At 39.7% G+C, this 23,949-nt stretch overlaps 1 protein-coding gene across 5 annotated transcripts in view; it reads right to left on the bottom strand.

Annotated features, from left to right (window-relative positions):
• The window catches only part of CAPN9 (calpain 9), an 82,867-nt gene that overhangs the window by 17,724 nt on the left and 41,194 nt on the right, over nt 1–23,949 (bottom strand). For all 5 annotated transcript variants that reach the window (XM_078156223.1, XM_078156225.1, XM_078156226.1 and 2 more), the window contains exons 9-19: nt 23,646–23,806; nt 21,961–22,121; nt 20,326–20,534; nt 15,372–15,408; nt 14,083–14,163; nt 11,672–11,729; nt 11,363–11,427; nt 10,015–10,083; nt 8,960–9,038; nt 5,736–5,852; nt 72–130 (exon numbers count right to left, since the gene is read on the bottom strand). In XM_078156223.1, the coding sequence (XP_078012349.1) occupies nt 72–130; nt 5,736–5,852; nt 8,960–9,038; nt 10,015–10,083; nt 11,363–11,427; nt 11,672–11,729; nt 14,083–14,163; nt 15,372–15,408; nt 20,326–20,534; nt 21,961–22,121; nt 23,646–23,806 (1,096 nt within the window). The remainder of the gene's footprint in view (nt 1–71; nt 131–5,735; nt 5,853–8,959; nt 9,039–10,014; nt 10,084–11,362; nt 11,428–11,671; nt 11,730–14,082; nt 14,164–15,371; nt 15,409–20,325; nt 20,535–21,960; nt 22,122–23,645; nt 23,807–23,949) is intronic.

Consider the following 23,949-nt stretch of genomic DNA (forward strand, 5'->3'; position numbering starts at 1 on the left):
GAACAATGAAAGGTAATGGAAAAAGGATGAGAAAACAGATTTCTGCATGGCCATTTTAGCTATAGTCATACCTCATTTATATTGAGCTGAATACACTCTTTGTCCTTTGCACTGAGAACCTGGAACACCCCTAAAGTGAGAGACATTAGGAAAGCTTGATTACTGGCAATTCTTCAAGGTTCCTAATCATTTTCAAATGCAAAAATCAACTATAATATGTCCCAAGTAGACTCTGTGGGAATTGCACCATCTAGTGACAGACTGTCAAGTGCTCCAAACAGACCGACAAATTCCAGGATAGGACAATTAGAATGGTGCTGGGGTATGCTTCTAAACCAGTGAAATCCCACTGAATCTCAAAACTGGAACCATATGGGGCAGCCTTATAAGCAGATGAACTAGGCAGTCACCTATGTCATATGACTGCCAGCCAGATTAGTTCTACTCCAAAATATTTCCTCCATTGCCTGGGGCCAGGCCTGAAATCCCACCACTTGAGATTTATTCCTTTATTTCTTGAAGGTTTCCAGCCTTTCAGTTGTCCCAGTGAAAAGACAAATTACCATAGGGAGGGTCTTTAGACATCATCAGCTGACACTTCTACCAGTGTTGTAAAAGCAATAACAATAATCTGTTGACTATCTCTGGCTTATTCTCTATATATCTTGTTTGGGCCAGCTAGGTAGCAGAGTGGATAGAGTACAGAAAGCCAAATAGTCTTATCTTCTGAGTTCAAATAGATGTGTGACTCTGGGTAAGTCACTTAACTCTGCCTCAATTCCCCCATTTGTAAAATGAGCTAGAGAAGGAAGTGGCAAACCACTCCAGTGTCTTTGCCAAGAAAACTCCACATGGGGTCACTTAAGAATCTGAAAAGACTGAACAACGAACAACATCTTGTTTAGTTCATAGTTGTTTGCATGTTGTCTCCCCCATTAGACTGTAAGCTCCTTGAGAGCAGAGGCTCTCTCTCTCTCTCTCTCTCTCTCTCTCTCTCTCTCTCTCTCTCTCTCTCTCTCTCTCTCTCTCTCTCTCTCTCTCTCTCTCCCTCCTCCCCCACCCCCTCCCTTTCTTTGTATCCCCAGTGCTTAACACAGTTCCAGGCATATAACAAGTGCTTAATAAATGCTTGTTGACTGACTGAAATGGGAGACAAGATAAGCACTCAAGGAGAGGGAGAAGAAAAGGGATACTGAAAGGGTAGATGGCAGGCTGCCCAACTCAAACTTTGCCTGTTTCTCAATTTTTCTGTGGGCAAGATCTGGTCACATAATAAACACAATGGGTCATATTTATCTTTGCACTGTGTAAATGTATAACTTTTTGTTTGTTTCTTTTGGAAAGAAATTGTGAGAACATGAGGGGATTGAAAGAGTAGGGATGGGAAAACACGGAGCAGGAAACAGTTTATCATAATGACATTGACACCCAACATGGATTTGGCAACTTTTCAGGATAAACTTGCTGCTTGGGTAGACAACTGAATCTATAGTCAACTATTTCCATTCCCTGGAGGTAGGATCATTTAATTCATTAGTACACATGTCACAGGTGACCTTCAGGTCACCCCAAACCTTAGCATGGACATCAGGGATTAGGTGAAAGGTAAATCACATAAAGGACAGAAAGAGGTCCCCATCTGTGTGGCTAATCAGAACATGCATACTGTGGATAAACTTGGACACACTGTAGGCAGGGATCAGCTGACGGCTGGGAATGCCTCCTAAGGCAAACAGGAGCCAGGTCATTGGCAAGGTACATAAAGGAAACTGTTCTGAAATGGAGAGTTATTGTAAAGGTCTTCCAATGAGATAGAAATGTGGAAATCACAAAATCTGGGTCCACGTGAAACCTAGCAAAAGGAGAGTGTGTCCAGTTCAGAATTTATCACAGTATTTCCAAGATAGACCTATCATGATGGTGCTCTGAATTTAGATGACTAATTTCAGTTATTTAGGCTGAAATACACCTGTCTAGAGTGGAGAAGGGGAAATACTACAGGTAGATGGAAATATACTTTAAGAACACCTAATTCTCTTTCTTTGATTTCATGCTCACCAAACGATTTTTTTATTCAATAATTTGGATTTTTGAATGGGTTTACTTATTTGGGCCATATTAGCATTTTGGTTTACAAATCCAATCCATCTCCTGTGATGTTGGGGGTCATGTTGTTATTTGTTCTTTGTTTTCAAAGAGGACTATGACATTAAGGAGATGATGTCATGACATGCAAGTGAATTAGATTTAAATGAGGGAGAGCTGTGCAAAGTCACCAGCCTCACTTTCTCCTCTGGAGCCATCTGGGTCCAGTTCTGGGTCCAGTAATGGGATATAGATCAGGACTACTGGAGATGGTCTTGGATGCAGTGGGAGACCTTGGCCTTTTTAAGCTAAGGTCTTTAACAGGTCTCAGTATGACTGAGGCCATGCCTATTCAGTGATTAAGGCTGGTGGTCGTGAATCCATTCACCAGAATCTGATCACTGAAGATTAATGGATAAAGTTGAGAGTAGAGATGACCACACCTTAGTACCTTTGAGGCCCTTTTAAAATAGCCCTCCTAACATTACTACACACCACCTTACTTGGAATGTTATTTTATTCCATTTACTTTAGTAACTGATTGATGAATGCTTTCAGATTTCATAAAGATCCATATTTTTGTCCAATTCTTTGTCCAATTCTTCTTTTGTCCCATTGCACTAGACCAAGTGGTGGAACTCCAGATCTTGGCTTTCAAAGAAACTTTTCATTTGAAGTAACTGTGACCGAGGAGAGGACATGAAAAACAATGACCCAGTTTCTTCCCACTTTCTATCAGCAACAATGTTCATATTGTAAATTGGAGATAAATTAATTTTGGTTTTGGCAGTCACCCAGATAGAAGCTAACAATTCGGAGCAAGAGAACATGAAGATCAAGAAAACTTCATTGATAGGAAATGTTACTGTGATATGATGTTCCCTTGAAGAATCATGAAGAAAATAACAGATATGTCCTTGGAGCCCCAAATAGCCCTCACAAGGCTGCTAAAAGGTATTTTTATTAGTCCACATCAGAGTTCACCAGATTACTAAAAAATGAAGCTACTTTCCCCATAGAAATAGAATAAGAATGGAAGAATATGGTATAGTGGAAAGTGTCTGCTGGATTTGGAGTCAGAGGACCCACCTAGGTTTAAATCCTGACTCCATTGCTTACATATTTATTACGTATTGCTTACATGTCATTAAACCTATTTTGGTCTCATTTTCTCATGTATAAACAGATATTTGAACCAAATGGCCTCTGTGTCTCCTTCCAACTTTAAATCTATGATCCTGTGAAACCACTAAGTACAGATATAAAATAGGCAGAAATTTTAAAGGCCATGAAAGAAAATATTTAATGTAAAATTTGGGTAAAGTTAAAATATGTGATATTGCTTATTGGATTGATTTAGTATCATTTACAAATCTAAAGTCATCTTAGTTAGGAATGTGAAAATACATTAAACTTGGTTTGTTCAGAGAAATACATATTTTGTAAACTTTAGAAAATAATTTAAAAAAAATTTTTTTTCTGAGCTGGGAAAGTACTCCAGAAAGTCACTGGGGGTAATTTTTAGTTTTGTTTTTTTCTTGAAATTTTAGGTTTCACTCCCTTCCCCAGGTCATCATATCTCTAAGTCAGAGTCATATTCTTTTAAATCCAGAAATCTATATGATCCCAAAGGAACATTTTGTTGGAGGGCAGGGTTATCCTTCTTCATGTCAATCTTAGAGGTTAGAAGATATATCTCCAAACATCCTTGTTTCCCTTAATAAGCCTTTATGGATCTGTCACTATGTATTTATCAAAACCTCAAAAAACCCTTTTTATATACTCAAAAATTTTTTGAATCTATTTCTTTTTACATTTTGCCTTGGTTCTTTAAGCTGAAATAAACCTAGAGTGGAAAAGGGTAATACTGCAGGTAGACAGAAATATACTTGAAGAACAATTTCTATGCTCACCAGCATGCTTCTCAATAATTTACTTTCTTGAATAGGTTTCAAAAAGGAGTTCTTTAAGTTTGACATCTGTTAGGGAAAGTTGTACTTCTTCCTATTTATCTTAAAACCCTGAAACTGTAAGCAATACTCCCCTATTATCTTATTTGAAGACTTGGTAGAAATTAGGTTGTGTTCCCTTTAACCACATACTTCATTATTTTATGACTTCAGCTTTTATTATACCAGAATAGAGAGTCCTTTTCTAACAGAAAAGACACTCCATTACTTTAATCATTTTAGTTGTCTTTCTCTGGATCATCTCATGCTCCACTGTGTCTTTCTTGGTGTATGATAATCAGAACTTTTTGCAATATTCTATATGCAGATGTTAATAGGTTTTTCCAAAGGCAGGAAGACCTCTTCTGCTTTGTTTCCAACACCCTTCCTAATTACATCCAGCATTTTGTTGGCCCTTTTTGGCTATAGCAGGTCATTGGGTCAAGATCTCTAGGGTGCCCATTTATGACTCCTAGAGCCTTTTCCTAGATCATGACCAAATATGTAGCATTAGTCTCCAAATACAGCTAGTGCTTTTTATTAAAATGGTAGAGAAAGTGAAATACAGAACATGTGGTGGGGTGGAAAGGGAAGTGGCTTTTTAGTTAGAAGATATTGGTTCAGGTTCCGGCCCTGCCACTAACTAGCCATGAGAACTTGGCCAAGTGACTTCAGTACTCTGGGTTTCCTTTTCTGCAAAATAAGGAGGTTGGACTAGATTACTTATAAGGTTCTTTCCAACCTTATGACTTTAAGTCATGGTCATGAGAGTCATCGTGAGAGATAACATGCTAGCCTGTTCCATAAGGAAATATTTAATTATGAGCAATGAATATTTGTCAGGAACATAGTATATATGTAGCATCGCAAGACAAGCAGTTCATCAATGGAGTTTAGAAATCATTTTATTAAAATAAATTTTTGTTATAGCGGGATTAGTTGTAATGGACTTTGACCTAAAACATGACACTCTCCTAAGATTTGTACAGTTTATACAAATTTAACATCTTCCTTCCTTCCTTCCTTCCTTCCTTCCTTCCTTCCTTCCTTCCTTCCTTTCTTCCTTCCTTCCTTCCTTCCTTCCTTCCTTCCTTCCTTCCTTCCTTCCTTCCTTCCTTGTCAGTTAGGGTTAACCGACTTGCCCAGGGTCACATAGCTAGTAAGTGTCTGAAGTCACATTTGAACTCAGGATCTCCTGACTCCAGGGCCAGTGCTCTACTATGCCACCTAGCTGCCCCTAAATGTAACATCTTTCAAATCCAGTAGCATCATTACAAAGAAGCATTTTCATCCATTGCATTGAGTCAGTAATTGGGGTTATAGATTTAGGGCTAGAAGGAACATCAAAGGTTATCTAGCTAAATTCCTTTATTTTTATAAATGAGGAACCAGAGGCCCCCAAAGGTTGACATCCCCAAGGTCATATGAGATAAAAGAGACAGAGGTGAAATTTGAATCCAGATCCTCTAATTCCAAATCCAGCTCTGCTTTCCGCTATAACACATAATCACTAAACAACATCTATTAAAAGATACGGACTGCCAGCTGTTGCGGTGGTGCAATTGTCACCACGTATTTTAACAGTTTCTGTCTCTTATTTGTGACTACAGTATGTCTCAGCAGGGAGACTGGGGCTGGATACAGCCTAGATTGGAGCATGCCCTATGTGATGCTAAGGACATTGGCCAGGAAGATACTCACGGCTTGCGTTCTCTAATCGGATCATACAGTTGAGGAAATCATCAAAGTCAAGTTGGTACTGCTCATCAGCATACCTTAGGACAACTAGCTGTAAGACATAATTATTCAGCTGGAAGCCTGGAAAAAAAGCAGGAGAACTTGTAAGTCACAAAGGGGATTAAGGTCGAAGGTCCTGTGACCTCTGACACAGGAATACAGGAGAAAATAGGGGGTGACTCAGAAGGTGCTGTCAAGGATGGTGCTATTTATTAACTGACCTTGTGACAGAGGGCCCCATGATCCTCCTTTAGCTTCCTCTAGGTTTCAGCCTTTAGGCAGCTCACAGCCTAGCCTTCCACACAAGACTTCCAAGGATAGATAATTATAGGGGAAGGGCTAGTTCTCTGATTTCATTGAGATAGGGAATTCCCTCTAACAATAAAGGTCAACACCTCCTCTACAATGTAGATGTCAAATTCATATAAAATTAGGGGCCCCAAACCCTACATAAGGATCCCAGCTGCCTCATATTGGCTTAGAAAACCATATATTAACATTATCTATGTTCTATTGTATTTTTATTTGTTTTGCTAATTATTTCCTAATTTCATTTTAATCTGGTTCAGCAGCAGTTGGGACACCTTTTGTGAAGAGAGTTACCTAGGCCACTGAGAGGTTCTTTGACTTGTCCAGGGTGACATAGCCAGTATTTGTCAGAGGCAAGATTTAAATCCAGGCTCTCCTGGTTTCAAGGCCAGCTCTCTGCCTCTCACCATAATATTATTGGCATTTGTTATTTAAAGTTTGCAAAGCATTTTACACACATTTTCTCCTTTGATCCTCATAACAACCCTGCAGAGTTTGTACAATTATTATCTCCATTTCTCAGAAAGGAAACTGAGGCTCAGAGAGAGCCCACGGTTGCACTGCTAGTTAGGTGCCAGAGGTGTAATTCAAACTCAGGCCTCTTCTGACTTCAGGTTCAGTCCTTTTTCCACTACTCTAATGAATTTGGTATTGTCATATTGAGATTATGACACCAGCATTCACCCTTAAGACCTCTTGACTTTCCAGGAAGTATCATCCAAGTGGGTGGCCATATCTGACGCAACTCTGCTCTTAACAAAGGTCCTGACTCCTGACATCCAGGGCTGTGTTCCAGGTTAACTCTCTCAAGTTATGTCCCAGCTCCTATTTAAGTGTTGCTAGGCAACATACAGAATTCACCAACATCCCTGGTACTCCAGGTGTGGACACCTGCAGAGTAAGCAGATGTTTCCCATGGACATTGGAGTCAGATGCTGTCAGAGGCTCCTGAAAGCTACACATTTCCTAGGGAGAATCTCTGCTGGTGCACATTTTACAAACTTTCAGAAATGAGTAATGCACATTAAACATGCCCTGCAAGACATGTATGCTAAAGTGGGTTGTTTGTTTCCTTTCATTTCTGCCTGCTTTCTCAGCTTTCAGCAAATTGCTGGAAAGGTCACAAATGGGTAAACAATAATATTGTATACAACTGATCACTAGGATTGTTGCCTCCTCAGTTACTGTTAAGGAGGGAGGGAGAAAGACTTTGATGTATCCATTTTTATAAAGTTCATGTCTGAGAGGCCTGGCCATAAGCAACATAGTTTTACACCTTATTCTCTGCCAGATTCAATACCCAAGTTTCTTTAACTTTATCCTCTGCAAAGACCTTCCACCTATAGCCTGCTGCCCCTGGAAGAGAATCCTCAGGGATGAAAAGGGTAATGGGATCTTGGAATACGTAAACATCTCCTCTACCTATAGGCCAAAACTGCTGAGCAAGTTGCTGAGAGTTTCTACCTTCCTTTATTTTCACCTTTTAAGAATATTAGAAGAAAGACAGCTTCTAAACTCTTAAAGAGCTCAGGGGTCATGTCTGTCAAACTTGCTTTGTGCAGTATCCAGCTTAGCACTCTACCTAGATGATGCTTATGAAATACCTTAGAAGAGAGGATGCTCAATGACTACCTTTATTAATAATAATGATAATAATAATAACTTATATTATAATATTGTTATGCTTATATAATAATAACATACATAAAACAGAGTTTTATGCATTTTAAACCATTATTCTGAGAAAGCTTCTCTAGACTACCAAGGGGGTCAAAGGCACAGAAAAGGTTAAGAACTCCTAATTTAATGGAAATTGATTTAAAGAAAGTTAAGGCCTATTTCCACACCACCACCTCCAAACCCAAAACATTTTCACATGCCTGCCATGGTATTTGAAATTCCACTAATAATATAATATATGGTATTGTTTGACTCTGTGACCACATTTAGGGTTTTCTTGGCAAAGATACTGGAGTGGTTTGCCATTTCCTTCTCCCATTTAACAGATGAGGAAACTGAGGCAAACACAGTTAAGAGATTTGCCCAGGGTCACATAGCTAGTAAGTATCTAAAGGCAGATTTGAACTCAAGGCTTCTTGATTCCAGACCAGGTACTCTATCCACTGCACCACCTAGCTGTCCATAATATAATATAGTTCCTACTATATAGACATAGTTCCTACCATATACCACTGTGCTAAGAGCTTTACAAATATTATTTGACCAGTAACATAAGAGCATAGAATTAGAGCTGGAAGGGACCCCAGAAACTATCTAGTCCAATCCCTTCATTTTACAGATAAGGAAACTGAGACCCATAGAATGTAAGTGACTAACCCAAGGTCATATGGTATCAGCTATAGGGTTTAAACCCAGGTCGTTTGACTCCAGAGCTAGCACTATTGCCATTGTGCCACACAAGGAAAGTAAAACGTGAAGGGATAAAATGACTTACTCCAAATTCTACTACTTGTTCAGGGGCAAGAGCCATAGAATTCATACCCTTCTGATGTCAAAGACAGCGGGACGGCCTCAGTGATAATAGAGTCATGCACAATTGCAGCTGCCTTTGTGATTACCATCAACCAAAACCAAAGGGCCATATCACTGTGGGATGCTCTGGAGTCTAGAGTAACAAATGTTAACCTCCTAATATGAAAATTAGAAAATCCACAGGCTGCATGGCAGCCTCTTGAGCTCCATGCAGTGTGAGAGCTGCAGTCAGAAGTGGGAGTGTGACACTTCTTTCGGTTCAGAGTGAGCTTACTCTTGCCGCGTCATTGTTTCACTCTGCATTTCCTAGACACAGCTCCAATCCCTACCTGCTCACCGTCTTCCCTTGGGGCCCCTCATTGAAAGCCAAAATGCTTCTGTTTTACCTGCAGCTTTCAAGGCTAGCCGCAGCTCATAGGAGGACATGGTTCCGGATCTGTCAACATCGAATTGAAGGAAGATGTTCTATGCAGGAAGGAATTGCAGAATGTCAGACTCAGAAGGAATCATAGGATCATGGTTCTAGAGCTGGAAGGGACATCGTAGTCCATCTTGTCTAACTCTTTCATTTTATAGATAAGAAACCCCAGAGAGGTCAGTGACTTGCGTAAAGTTCTCCAGGTGATATAAGGGAGCAGGAATTTGTACTCAGTCTTTGACACCAAATTCAGTGTGCTTTCTACTGTACCTCATTGCCTCTCTTCACTTGAAGGCCATTAATGAAGGAAAACCCACTACTTTCTGTGGTCACCCATTCCATTTTGAGATTATTCTAGTTGTTAGGAAGTGTTTGCTTTTGTACAGTCGTTTCAGTCATGCCCGACTCTTTGTGACCCCATCTGGGGTTTTCTTGGCAAAGATAGTGGAGTGGTTTGCCATTTCCTTCTCCAGCTCATTTTACAGATGAGGAAAGTGAGGCAAACAGAATTAAGTAATTTGCCCAGGGCCACCCATCTGGTAAGTGTCTGAGGCCAGATCTGAATTTGGGGAGCCTGACTCCAGGCCTTGCCCACTATGCCACCAGCTGCTCTGAGTGTTTGCTTACATTGAACCAAAATCCTCCCCTCTACAACAGAAGCTAATCTTTTGGCTCTTTCAAAGATGGCACCCAACTGGTACCATTCATATATTATCTGGGTGATTGCCAACTCTTCCTCTCACTTGATGTAGTCATGACTTTAACTAGGGGTCAGAAAGAGAAAATTTTCTGTAAGGGTATGTTGATGCCTTCAAATAATTAATAACTGAACAATTTTCTCCAAGAGGAGATTCCTTTCACCCCCACCCTTATAAGGAGTAATTGATTTTGTTATAATTTCTTCTCTATAACTATCCAAAGGGGCTGCTTGGCCCCTTTAAATTTACAGTGGGGAAGTAAAACACCAGAGCAGAAGTAAATAGTGAGGTGCCACACAAGCACAAAACGATGAGGGTTACGTACTATCCATGTCTTCAGCTTGTTCCAGAATACTTTGAATTCATTGAACTCCAGTTTTCCATTGCCATTGTTCTGGATGTAACAATGTGTGTCAAGAAAGAACATGAGCAGAGGTCACGAGGTCAGAGGGTTCTTGTGGAATTTCAAATTTGGAGTCTATTTAGAAAGAATGGTATGATGGGGAGGAAGAACACTCCTCTGTGGAAACCCAGGATGAAGAAAATTAAGAATTTTAAGAATTTTTTAAAGTTTTTAAGAATCAAGAGAAAATCCTTTGTATCAGAGAAGAGGAAATAGGAGGATAGTTTTATGAAAAACACATTTTTTTTAAAAAAGCTCTCTGATCCTATTATCAGTATTTTTGATGAGGCCATTGGGGTTAAGTGACTTGCCCAGAGTCACACAGCTAGTAAGTGTTAAGTGTCTGAAGCTGGATTTGAACTCAGGTCCTTCTGACTCCAATTCTGGCTGTATTCACTGTGCCACCAAGCTGCCCCTATTATCACTATTCTTAAGTAGGAAAAAGAACTCTTTGTCCTTTTAAAGTCAGAGATATGCAGCAAGAAAAATGGGTAATACAAAAACAAAGGATGTCATTAAAATTTTATTTTAAAACATCCCCTTTCTCCCTGCAAATGTCTGTGATCTTTCTGTCTTCTTCCAGGTAAATTTTTTTTTCATTTTTTAAGAACAGGGAAACAACCCTGTTTGATATGACCTCATTTAGGGACCCAGACCCCGTCTGGGACCTCCATCAAACTACTTATATTTTTATTTATTTATTTGGTGAAGGCAATTGGGGTTCAGTGACTTGCCCAGAATCACACAGCTAGTGAGTGTTATATGTCTGAGGCCAGATTTGAACTCAGGTCCTCCTGAAACCAGGGCCAGTGCTCTATTCACTGTGCCATCTAGCTGCCCTACTTATATTTTTATATATCCCATAAATATTTCTGGAGAGCCATTGGTACAAAATTCTTGCATGTGGCTCTATTGGAACATGCCCTCTGATGGATGCTGGGAGGGTTTTGCTTGTGTTACCTCTTGGACATAATTCAGAACAGGAAAAAGAAAGTCCTCATAGATCTGGAGTCGGAATAGACTCTAGAGATCACTGAATCACTTTACCATTGAGAAAACTGCGTTCTAGAGAGGCCAAGTAGATTTCCTGTGCTCACATGGATAGTAAATATCAGGTCCAGGGTTCTGATCAAGATTCTCGGGCCCCAAATTCACCACTTTTCCCATTGCCTACCATTCATTGTCTCTCATTCCTTTTCCTACCTATAGAGCTAGGAAGGGGTTTAGGGACAAAAACCACTGATTTCTACCCATGCATTTGAAAGGATACATCCATTAGAGAAATGATGTTTTTGCAGGAAATGAGGCTTAGCTTCTTGAATTTAATATTCTTTTCTGCAAACACACACACAAAACAAAAATGACAACAAAATCCCCCACTCAGTCCTGAGATCACAAAAGAGCAAGTACGCATCAGGACATCTCAAAAACCTGTGTAAAAATCTCAGGGAAAACAGCTAAGGACACAGTGAGAGTGAAGGTGAAATTAAAAAAAGACACATTAGAAAACATGGCACAGTGAGAAATATTCCTCTGTTAATCACATCCTGAAATAGAAGAGACTGGTTTGGACACTTACTTTTTTGTAGCACAGCATTCAAAACATATTCCAGTTCCTCTGCAGTTACCTCCACGTCCTGTTAAAAATAGGGACAATTGCTTTTCCCAGCCCTTAACATCTTCTATGTTTAAAGGAAAGAGATTCCAGATGTTTTTGGCCCAAGGATGTTAAATTACTGAGCCAAGTTCTACTTACTCTCTGTGGAAGGATTAGGCCCTTCAGCACTTTGTACTTTCCTGGCCTCATCATTTTGTGGAACATTAAATCTCTTTGAAAGAGGACCAGCTCAAGGTAAATATTAAGTAGAAAATATTAGAATTCATAGGGACCTCAGAGGGTCGTCAGATGCAACCCACTCATTTTTTTAATGAGGTCTAGAGAAATTGACTTACCAAAGGTCACATGACTAGGTAAATTTTGGCCATGAATTAAAAAAATTTTTTTTGATGACAGTATTTTCCTCTGTTATTCTATGTATTTTATTTTATGCATTTGAGAACATTATCCTGACAAAGGAGCCATTGACTTCACTGGACTACCAAGGGGGTCAAAGTTACAGAAAAGTTAAGAACTTTTGATTGAATGAATATTGATTTAAAGGAAATTAAGAAGGCCTGGCCTATTTCTGCCCCCCCCCTCCAAAAAAACCAACCAAACAAAAACAAAAAAAATTCTCATCTGTCTGCCATGTTATCTGCAATTCCACTATTTGCAATTCATTCCTTGGGGTTAAGACATTGCCATTTTTAGAGTGCTTTACAATTTTCAAAGTGATTTTGCATACTTATCTCATTTGATTTTTTATGACAACCCTATGAGGTAGACAATACTGGTATTATTTCCCCATTTTATAGATGGAGAAACAGATTAAGGGCCTTACCCAAAACTGTGATCTTTTGACTCTAATTTCATTTCTAGGTCTTTTGACTCTAATTTCATTTCTAGGTCTTTTGACTCTAATTTCATTGTTCTTTCTGTTATACCACAGCTATTTCTTTATTTTAAAATACCAGTCTCCCTTGGGAGGTACCATATTAAGTAGCTACTAGTCATTAACATCCAGTATAAATTGTTTAGTAGGTCACTAGTACTACTATCACAGCTGGTTGAGAAGATGATATTCTTCTCAACTGAAAGACTGGGAGAGAAGAGTTAAGATTGGGAAGGGAGTGTGGAGGGAGTCAAAGCATGAAGCATTATACCTTCAGGACTTTCATGAAAGTAGTGGGTATGAGTGTATGAGAAGGGTATGAGTGCATGAGAAGGGTATGAGCAGCCAGTGCCCATTATGAGGGCACAAGGCAACTGGGGGAGATGTGGCAACAGAATGGGGGAAGTAGGATACAGATAAAAGAGCAAATAATAACTACCCTTCACTTCAATGACCCGGCAGCCTTTACAAGATTCTGAAGTATTTCCTGTGCTTAAAAAAAAAAAAAAAGAAAAAGACTAAATCATACTAAGTACATTTGAATATTAAATATTTTCATCGTTTTGTTGATTCTTAGAAACTAGGCAATACCACAAAGCTTTTCTTTTTGAAGTTTACTAAGTGATTAATTCCTACTAACATATTACTAGATAGAAATAGAATAATGAGTTATACCCTTTTCAGGGGCCTCCTGAAGAAACAATGCTTTAGCCCAAAGGAATGATACTTAGGATGGGAATTTCAGCACAAATTTTGTTGTTAAATAATTGTAAGAAATAATTTTAGTCTTTTAGATGAGTCTTTTGTGGCAGAGGTGTCAAATATTCAGCCTACAGTCTACATGCGGCCACTAACACTCCAGAGTACACCCCAAACCAGATTAAAATGTAATTGTGAAGTATTTAACAACACAAATGGTTGGTTGATTGCTGTCCTTTGTTCTCAAAGAGGACCAAAATGACATCACTGTGTTGGAGTCAAGGTTCAGTGTGTCTGACTGGGGCTGATCAGATCAATATGAGCTTGCATGGCCCTACCACAGTTCAGTTATAAATAGTCCACCACAAAATAAATAAAAATACAATAAAATGTAGATAACATTACATTTTTAAAATTAAGTTAATTAGAGACCCATGGGGATCCTTATGTACAAATTAGTGGTCCCCATTTCTATTTCAGTTTGACACCATGCTAAAATAAGAACCTCTCAAATTACAGCACCATACATGTGGCCACCTGGTCATCTATCTCAGTGCCTGCTTTTATAAGATTCATTAAACTTCACAATCTTTCTGTCAAGGTTCAGGCTAACAAATTGTATTATTACCAGTGAAATTTCTAAGAAGACTGGGAAAGAAAGGCAAAATGCCCTTCTCCTCCAAATCCTTCCATGTTAAAAGCAGGGCAAGAAATAAAAGTGATCCAATCCTATGATTGGATTAGAAGTCTAAATATATGCTATTTTTGCTTGAATTCAAATATAGTTATTCTCTTTTACCTCTCCTGCAATCTGTTCAAACAGTGCCCGGAACTGTTTATCTTCCTCGGTTTCTTGGCTAGGTGAAGTTGGTTTAGGTGGCTAAAAAAAAACCAAAGGTATATTCTGAGATTTAGGAAAAATATGTTTGAAATCCTTTGCATAGAAAGAGTTCATTTAGACTGCTGGTAGAGAATGTGGCTATTGATGTTCTAACACAGACCTGCTCAACTTGGCAGTAGGCAGGGGCCAAAATTAAAATGGGCTAAGCTTCTTCAGGCCGCAGATAGGTTTTTAGCAGCTCACTTTCTAAGTAAAGGTATAACTAATGATTAAACTATTTTGCAAATAAACCATATTTTAAAAAAGGGAAATTTCATTTATATCAATTAATTACACTTATTAAGACTTTTACCTATCATGAAATAGCTCTTCTCAGACTAGAGACGGATTAACTATGGTTGGTTGGGGGGGGTGTCACATGACAAACAGGAAAGAATGCACAGTGGCAACCCACCTGTCAAGTTACATAGCAGGCACAATAGTGACTAGTGGAAGGCAGGTTATGCAGGGCACGGACAAAGCACTTGTTACATCTTTACTTTCTTTTACAATCTCTACATTTTTTGTATACCACCTGAAATTATTTGGCAGGCTGCAAGTGGCCTGCAGGCCATATATTGTGCAGGCCTATTCCAGCTACTTCCAGATGTACGCATGGCTGGGGAGGGGATGGTGGTGTTAGAGTGGAGGCAGAAAAGTCAACTCAGAATAAAGTTTCAGGTGTACTGTTAGGACAAACAAAGTGTTGGAGGAATGGTTTCAGAATGATGTGATAGGCCTTCTCTGACACTCTAGTGATCTTTCTCATGGGCCTGCTTATTAAATTCATTGGAGTTAGAAGAAAGAAGCACAAAACGTGGGAGCAATGGAGGCCTGGCATGTCCTTCCTTTAACCCCAGTGAGGGGCTTTGAAAACATTAAAGAAACTTCGAATAAAAAGGTAGAAAGGAGACAGTAGCCTGATGAAATGAAAAAATAAGGGAGGGGAGGGCAGATGCAGAAATGTTGCTCAGAGTGATTACATGAATTGTTAGTGGCCACAAAGCTAATACATAAATGTCAATTGGCAGACTGAAATCCAAGACTTCCTGATTCCAGAACTAGTACTCTATCCATGACACTGTATTAACATTAAAATATTAGCCAGTCACATGATTAAAAGTCACATGATTGTTTCCCCCTCCCCCCCCTAATTATCAACTGGGTTTCAGAACTCTTTAAAAACACATACTACTTTAAAGACTTACCTCTGGGAGGGCAATATCTACATTTCCATCCATTTCCCTGTGGAATTAGAAAACACTTGATTCAATTTTAACGCATTGCAATAGTTATCTCTGCTCCATCATACTCCCTTCAGCTTTGTGACCCATTGAGAAGGTCTCTCTTCCTTTCAGACATTTGCTACATTCTTCAAAGTCTTTGAATACTTTGGGAAGAGAGAGACTAAGAGTTCCACAGATTGACTGCGGGCCAACAAGCTCTTACTTGTATTGCTACATTTCATTTGTATAATCCTTTACAATTTACAAATCTCTTTTACATCCATGATCTCATTTGATCTTTATAATAGCTGTGAAGTTATCAGAAAAGGTCTAATGACCTCCATTTTTCTAATGAGGAAATAGGTCTGAAGAGATGAAATAATTTATCAATAGTTACACAGCTCATTGAGGTGGAGCTAATCCCCAGGTCATTGAAGTGCTTCAGGGATCTTTCCACTGTACCACAATCATGGGCATGGCTATGGCCCAAACAATCTTTGAAAGGTTTTGGATTCTAGGGACCAGTGGATTACCAGAACATCATGTCGTTCCTATTTGAGGGTTCTGCTGCTTCAAGAAGGGATATATGCGAAATGTTGTTTATTACATTAAACTACTAAGGTTTCATAAGAACTTCTGTATGGGATAGGAGAATGGGCATTGAGCTTGGGTTGTAAAATGTGGAGTCCTGCTATGAGTCTTAGAGGCCGTATAACTATCAGTATTTCTATGAGCTTCGATTTCTTCATCTGTCAAAATTGGCGTAATATGTGTATGTCAACCATCAAAAAGTCATTTTGAAGAAAATTTCTTTGCAAAATGTAAAGTGATATATAAATATATATCATAATTATTCACATACCAGAGACAGCATAGTACAATAGAAAGAATATTGATCCTGGAGTCCAGAGACTTGGGTTCAAATTCTACTCCTGCCATTTACCACCTGGATGATTCTTGGTAAGTCATTTCTTCTTCTTTGGTTTCCTTATTTGTATACGAAAAGTTTGGACTACACAATCTCTGAGGTCTCTTCTGGCTCTAAATCTATGCCTGTAACTTACTTTGGCTTATTTGTTGAGATCTGGCTACCTATTTGCTTCTAGTCTGTTTGAGGAAAGTGTAAAAGGCAATGGAGAATAAACTAGAGTCTGAGCAGAGGACACACCCACACCCACCCACCCACCCACCCACACCCACACACACACACACCTCTCTCTTTCTCTCTCTCTCTCTCTCTCTCTCTCTCTCTCTCTCTCTCTCTCTCTGTCCGTCTCTTTCTGTCTTTGTTTCTCTTTTTGTCTCTCTCTCTGTCTCTTTCTCTCTGTCTCCACTTCTGCTGTCTGTCTTTCTGTGTCTGTGTCGTCTCTGTCTCTCTCTGTCCCTGTATTTCTTTCTCTCTCTTTGACTCTGTCTCTCACCATTCCACAGAGATAAAATATCAATCTCTATACTGCTGGAAAAATATGAGGAAAGAAGACTGGAGATGTTTATTTTTCAATTAATAACACTAAGGGGATCCTTTCCAAATTTTTTGTTGGCATCCTTAAATTTCTAGCTAAGCCACTGGAGGCAGATAGCAATATGGATGTCCTATCCTTAGGCTATGGAACTGATTCTGAGATCAGATCTTATAATAGGCTAAGCTGAATTAGTTGGTGATAACAGTAAAGATGAAGTTATATTTGCCAAATATAAATATCTCAAGAATTGAAGAGCACTGAGCAATGGGACCCTTCTCTTTACATACCCAAAGTCTTGCTGACCTCACTCCAGGCACAGGAACAAAGTAAGCCGTGAAGTCCTTTTATAAATCTGGTGCTTCTTTGTGAATATAGTCTAAGACTTTAATATTTGAATATTAAATATTCAGCTAGCATAATAGAGGGGAGAGGAATAGACTCTAATTCACTAGATATTTTTTAATCATTAAAGGATTTTTGAAGTGAGGGCATATATGTTCTCTATTAAATTAAAAAAGTAGGCAATCATAATCTTAATATACAGTATAGGAAACCCTCTTGAACGTCGGTTTCAAATATTCATAAGGGAGTCCAATAACCAGATGTTTATGGACATTTTGTTGTATGCATGGATCTCTGGAATGTAAGCCAACGGTGAATGGGACAGACTCCTCTATACTAGGTTGTTTCTTTGCCTATAACGTTGAAATTATAGCTCTGGATTTAGGATCATAGGATTTAGCACTGGAAATGATCTTGCAGATAATGAAAACTGAAATTTACATAGCAATTTGCATATATTACCCAATTTGGTCCTTCAGACTACTCTGTGATGTAGCTACTTAGGTACAATTATACTCACTTTACAAGTAAGGCAACTGAGGGTCAGAGAAATTTAATGATTTGTCCATGGGTACTCAGCCACTGAGAAGCAGCACGTGATAGTGAATAATGGAAGGCTGACCTTGGAGTGAGGATGACCTGGCTTCAAGCCATGCCTCTTATACATAATGGCAGCAGGCCTCTAGGCAAATCATTTACTCCCTTGGTGCTCTAGGTATCTTTCTAAGTCTAAGCACTTCAAAGAAAGCTGCATTGGTAGAGGAATTTTTGTGTCTTGGAGCTCCCTCTACCATTGAAATCACAGATCCAGCTTCTCTCTGCTGTTGCTCAGCCAGGAGGCAGGATTCAAACCCAGGTCCTCCCCTATTCTCTAGTGTGATTCTGTTTTTATCACACTACAACATAAATCATGGTACAGATGAGGAAACTGAGACCTAGATTTCCCCCAAGGTCACACAGGGTATAGAGGTTCTATGTTTGAGTACTAGTTCTAAAACTTATTAACAGTGTGACTATGGGAAAATTATTTACCTTCTGTGAAACTCAGATCTCAATCTGTAAAATGGGGATAAGATGCATGCCTAACTTGCCTCAGAGGGTTGTTTGTGAGGATCAAATGAGATAAAATAGGACAAGTGCCTTATAAACTACAAATGTCAGTTACTGCCATCATTGGTCAAGGTCACAGGGGTGAGTGGTCAAAACAGGAAGTTCCTCCATAACCACCAATGGAAGCAAAACATGCTTGCTAAGTAAGACAAGGACAATAAAAAGATGATGATACATTATGGATGTGAAATATCAAATATCAGATAGACTTTGGTTGTCACCTAAATGGTTTGAAGGAAGTTGCAGGGAGAATTCCTAGGAGTATTCTTCTGGGACCTCCACTACTACAAATCATTAAACCAGTCCCCATAGTGCTTTGCTGTTGGCACCAAGAAGGAACTGTCCCTCCTCAGGGTATTCGGTGAAAGTGTTTTTTGATGTGGTGTATTGGAGACCCTTAACAAAATTTATTTGGACAAGGTTGGGGTGGGAGGGTTAGGAGGAGGGCAGAATTTAAATTTATACTGCTGCACGTCACTATTTCCACCTCTGGTGAAACACTGCAAAGTAACAGTTGCCTTCATGGCCTTTGGAACAAATTTTTCTGCCTCACTTAAATCTAATTCATGCACAAGTCAAGACATCACCCATGATGTCATTGGTCCTTTTTGAACGTGGAGAACCACCACCACCACCACCACCACCACCACCAACCACAAGGTAACAGTAACAGGGGACCATGAGAAATGAACCATGTTAATCATGGTAAAGGAACTACCATTGTTCTGATAATCCCCTACCTGTGAAACTAAGATGACTTCCATAGGAACAGAATCATAAAAAGTGGATTTAGAGTATGGCTTCTTGGTTCTGGGACTTATCCACAGAGTTGCTATCAGGGCTAACTGCGCTAATAAAGGGATTAGTAAACCTTAATGAGCTTTATACCTGCTATCATTTTCTCTAGGCAGCACAAGGTCTTTGCCCCAGCACTCTGAAATTTAGAAAGCTGACAGTACTCTTTTCCCCTTCAGTTGCTAGGAACAACCGAATTTAGCATCTAACTAAATGATGATGGCAAAGATAGTGATGACAATGGTTTCTGGACCCCCATTTTGGGGTTTTCTTGGCAAAGATACTGGAGTGATTTTCCATTTCCTTCTCCAGCTCATTTTACAGATGAGGAACTAAGGCAAACAGGGTTAAGTTACTTGTCCAGGGTCACACGGCTAGTAAGTGTCTGAGGCTGGATTTGAACTCATGAAGATGAGTCTTCCTGATTCCAAGCCCAGTGTTCATTGGTATAACTCCCAGTACAATAAAAAGAGCGCTGGTTGTGAAGTCAGTGAACCTGGCTTCAAATCATAACTCTTACATTTACTCTGGGCAAGTCACTTGGTTCTACTTTCCTCGTCTGTCAAATGAGGGAGTTGCACTACATGGCCCAGGGTCACATGGCTGATATAATAATAGCTAGCATTTATAATAGCACTTTAAGGTTTATAAAGCACTACACATAGTAATAGCTATAATTTACATAGTATTTTAATTATGTTATCTCATGTAATCCAGTACATATCAGAAAAAGACCCGAACCCTGGCACTTCTATCCCTTATAGAGGCTGATTCTCAATAATTAGTTCAAATAGGGAGCTATGAGAAAGCTATCAATACACCCTTCAAATGGATTATCTGTAAAAGCTGATTCAAGGGCCTCCTTCCTGCTGCCTGCCCCAGGAATGTTCTGTATTTCTTGTTCCCAGTGCATAAACTGCTAATTATGACTTTGATTACAATTATCATCATCATCATTGTAGTTCAGTTGTTTTTCAGTCATGTCAGACTCTTTGTGACTCCATTTGGGGTTTTCATGGCAGAGATACTGGAGTGGTTTTCCATTTCCTTCTCTAGCTCATTTTACAGATGAGAAACTGAGGCAGAGTTAAGTGACTTGCCCAGGGTCCCACAGCTAGTAAATATCTGAGGCCAGATTTGAACTCATGAAGATGAGTCTTCCTAATTCCAAGCCCACCTAGCTGCTCATATTATCATTATTAATATAGCAATAATTTGTTACTCACTGGGTAATGGCCTTCTTCTCTGAAAAGATTCGAAGGCAGAAATTGGCTTCCTGGTGTGGCTCAAAAGTTGTAGGAATCAGGATGTATTCTCCAGGGGGCATCTTGAATCTCTCAGAGACTTCCCTTAGGTTAATGTATGTTTTGCTCCTGGCCTGAGAAGCATGATATCTGAAAAAATCCTTGGTGAGATGCTCCTCTTTGGCAGGGCTCTAAAATGGAAACCGGAGAGGGCATTTTGCTTACAGGCTAATATCGAATTATGTTTAACTTTTGGGATACTCATATGATCTGAGTATATGTACCTCTGAATCCTCCCCTACCCAACAAGCCTCCCCCCCCCCAACTGCATTTAGAGTGCTTTGGAACCTTACGCAGCAGGTTTCCCACTCATATGTCCCCATATATCAGCTCCATCCTGTTCAGGGCTATCTCCATGTCACTGATTCTGGTTTCTTGTCCCTTTTCATTGTTTCCACTTTATTGGTGTGAAAGACCCCCTTGAGCTTCTCTTACCTACCCTCCAAATCTTGTCTGTCACTTTGTCAATCAGTCAAAAATCTACAATATTTACTAAACTCTTACTTTGTGCCAGGCATTGTGCAAAGTGCTGGGGGTAAAGAAATGTAAAAACATGGTCCCTACTCAAGGAAATCACATTCTAATGAACTTGTTAGCCCTAATGAGAATGAGTGGATTCTGCCTCTGATGAGATAGCAGTGAGGTGACATCTGGCTTTTGTGAAATATCCTAGGTAAATTATTAACCATCATCAGAAATAAAAGCAAAATCACTGACAAATAAGAATCATGGATACTCCAATCAACCCGCAAGGAAGCCCTTGTAGAGTAAATGAGGATCTGAAGCTTATTCTTTGAGAACCGCAGTTCCAAAAGTTGTTCCATCTCATTTATTTACATCTAGAGACATATTACTATCACCTCACTTCATTGCCTTGGTTAATTACTGTATTGGTCCAAATATAGTTCATCCAAAAATATAGTATGCAGACCTAAAATGATTTTTTAAAGGAAAAAGCATGTAGGTATACTCTGGGTCAACGTGTAAAAAACAAATTAAATGTATAAGTGAGTAAAAGCTTCATTTATCTTTCATGAGATACTTTCTCCAGTAATGAAATGCCAATTGATGTTACTTTGTCGTTAGCAGTTTTGGTTTATACATTAGGGGAAGACTGAGAAAAAGGTATGGTATAAGACCCAAATTATTAGAGCCTCTCACAATTTGCACAAGTAAGATTTGGGAAAGTAGAGAGAACGGTCTCTTTTGGGATCCTTAAGAGTAAGTAATGAAATAAATTGTTAAGCTTTTCCTCTAAGGAATTTAAGGCAATTTTGTCAAGTCTTCTCTGTCTACTCATTGCCCCAATGCCACATTTAGTGCATAGACCTGTTTGTTGGACAATGTGTACTTAGAAAATGGACAGTCATTTGTGAAGAGCATTTTGGATAAAACTTCAGTTTTTCAAAAGAATCATGATTTCACAGGGAGACATATTCTCCACTGATGCAGATTGATTGTACCCTCCAAGTCTAAGAAGACAGTGTCATGAGTTGCCATAACAACTACAATAAATCATTCCCATTGGTCAACCTTTGGAACCTGGGCAGAACGTGCCTGATAAATAGCATATCCAATAGTCAGCAAATCAGCTCCAAATTTCTTGAGTTTCCTTCTGTCCTTTTGCATAAGGGCTACAATAAAGGTACATTCCTCTTGCCCATCATCATCTTTCTCAGTCAGAGACAATTTGATCTGCGGGTTGGTCCAGAAGGTGTCTGCCATTTGAAAGACAGAAAAATTGTTTTCCCCTTGAGCAAAACAAAAGAACAAAAAGTCATAATATCATTTGTCCCACATCTGATCCATCTCCGCTCCACTCTATCCATCTCACTGTCTTCAACGCCCTCTATTCTACCCTCTAGACCTGTTTCCTATGCTCTCCTCCAACATTCCATTTTGTTGGCCTTTTCATTTCTTCTTCATCTGAAGCACTTTGAAGCACTATTCTAAGTTCCAAATACCTTCTGCCTCTAGTGTGCTAAACACCCTCTTCCCCTTTTTTCTTTCTGACCCCCCTCCAATGAATCAACAAGGCTTCATTAAGTACCTGCTATGTGCCAACCCTTGGGCCAGGTACTAGAGATGCTGACAAAAATGAGATAGTCCCTGTCCTTAAGGAGCTTACATTCTATCAGGGGAAACAACAGTTTACATATAAGCAAGTGCAAAACTAATGCAAAGTATTTGGGAAGGAGGAGGGAAGGTACTAGCATACAAGAGAGGAATCAGAAAAAGTCTTGTATAGGTGGTAAACAGCTAAGCTGGGCTTTACAGGAAACTAGGGCTTCTAAAAGGCAGCTAAGTGGTGCCATAGTGCACAGAGTGCTGGGCCTGGAGTCAGAAAGATGCCTCTTCCTGAGTTCAAATCTGACTTCAGACACTTCCTAGCTGTGTGACCCTGGGCAAGTCACTTAATGCTATTTGCCTCAGTTTCTCATCTGTAAAATGATCTGGAAAAGGAAATGGCAAACCACTTCAGTAGCTTTGCTAAGAAAACCCCAAATGGGGTCAAGGAGAGTTGGACAAAACTAAACAACAACCTGGGTTTGCAAGAGGGTAAAGAGGGAATACATTCCAGCAATGAGGGACAGCCAGTGCAAGGAGATGGAGACAGGAGATAGAATATTGTATATGAGGAAGAGCATGTGATACAGTTTGGCCAGAGCTTAGTGCGTAAAGGAGAGTAAAGGGAAATAAGCCTACTAAGGCACGATAGAATCAGATTATGAAGAACTTTAAATACCGAATAAAGGAATGTGCATTTTATCCTCTGACCTAGAGGTAACAGGGAGTTGCTGCAATTCAAGGGGCAAGAAAGTAACAGGGTTAGACTAGTGCTTTGGGTATACCAATTTGGCAGCTATGCATTGGAAGGGGACATATCAGAGGCAGGAGATCAGTTAGGTCTCCATTATAATAGTCCTGGTGAGAGGTGATTGTCAACTTAAGTGATTGTGGTGTTAATGGAAAGAAAAGGATGGATGAGAGAGACTCTACTATTGTCTGGAGACTCCATGTACAAATCTTCCCTAACTGCCTCCCCAGTCTCTGCTTTCTCCCACTTCATCATAAATCCATGTTCTCTGGCTTCATGCTAATGGTCTCCCCCATGATACCGGCCTCAGTCCCGCCTTGCAGATGATCCCTTATGGTTCTCAGATGCCTCTGACTCTGTCTGTGGATTGAAGGGCTGAACCTCCAAAGGACAAGAAAGAAGAACGGTCCCACAGGCCACTGACCTAGGAAATTACGGCAACCTCCAGCAGTGGAGCCCCGGACCCAGCTCCCCTGATGGACTGTCACTTCCCATTTGTGAAGGGCATCTTCCTCCAGGGCATCAGGAGTGAGGTTGCAGATCTCTACTTTGTCAAAGTGGACTTTGAAATCCTTAAAAGTCATCCTGAAAAGAAAAGCATTACCCAGATCTCTTGTTTTGTTAGTGGCAGAGCTCCTAGATAATGATAATCCATCTATAGAATGCATTACCCTCTTTTTTTGTCTTTCTGTATCATCAAGGACCCCTAGCACTCACTGTACACACCA

The sequence above is a fragment of the Phascolarctos cinereus genome, unplaced genomic scaffold, assembly GCF_003287225.1.
Source record: "Phascolarctos cinereus isolate Bilbo 61053 unplaced genomic scaffold, phaCin_HiC Scaffold_5;HRSCAF=322, whole genome shotgun sequence".
NCBI lineage: Eukaryota > Metazoa > Chordata > Mammalia > Diprotodontia > Phascolarctidae > Phascolarctos > Phascolarctos cinereus.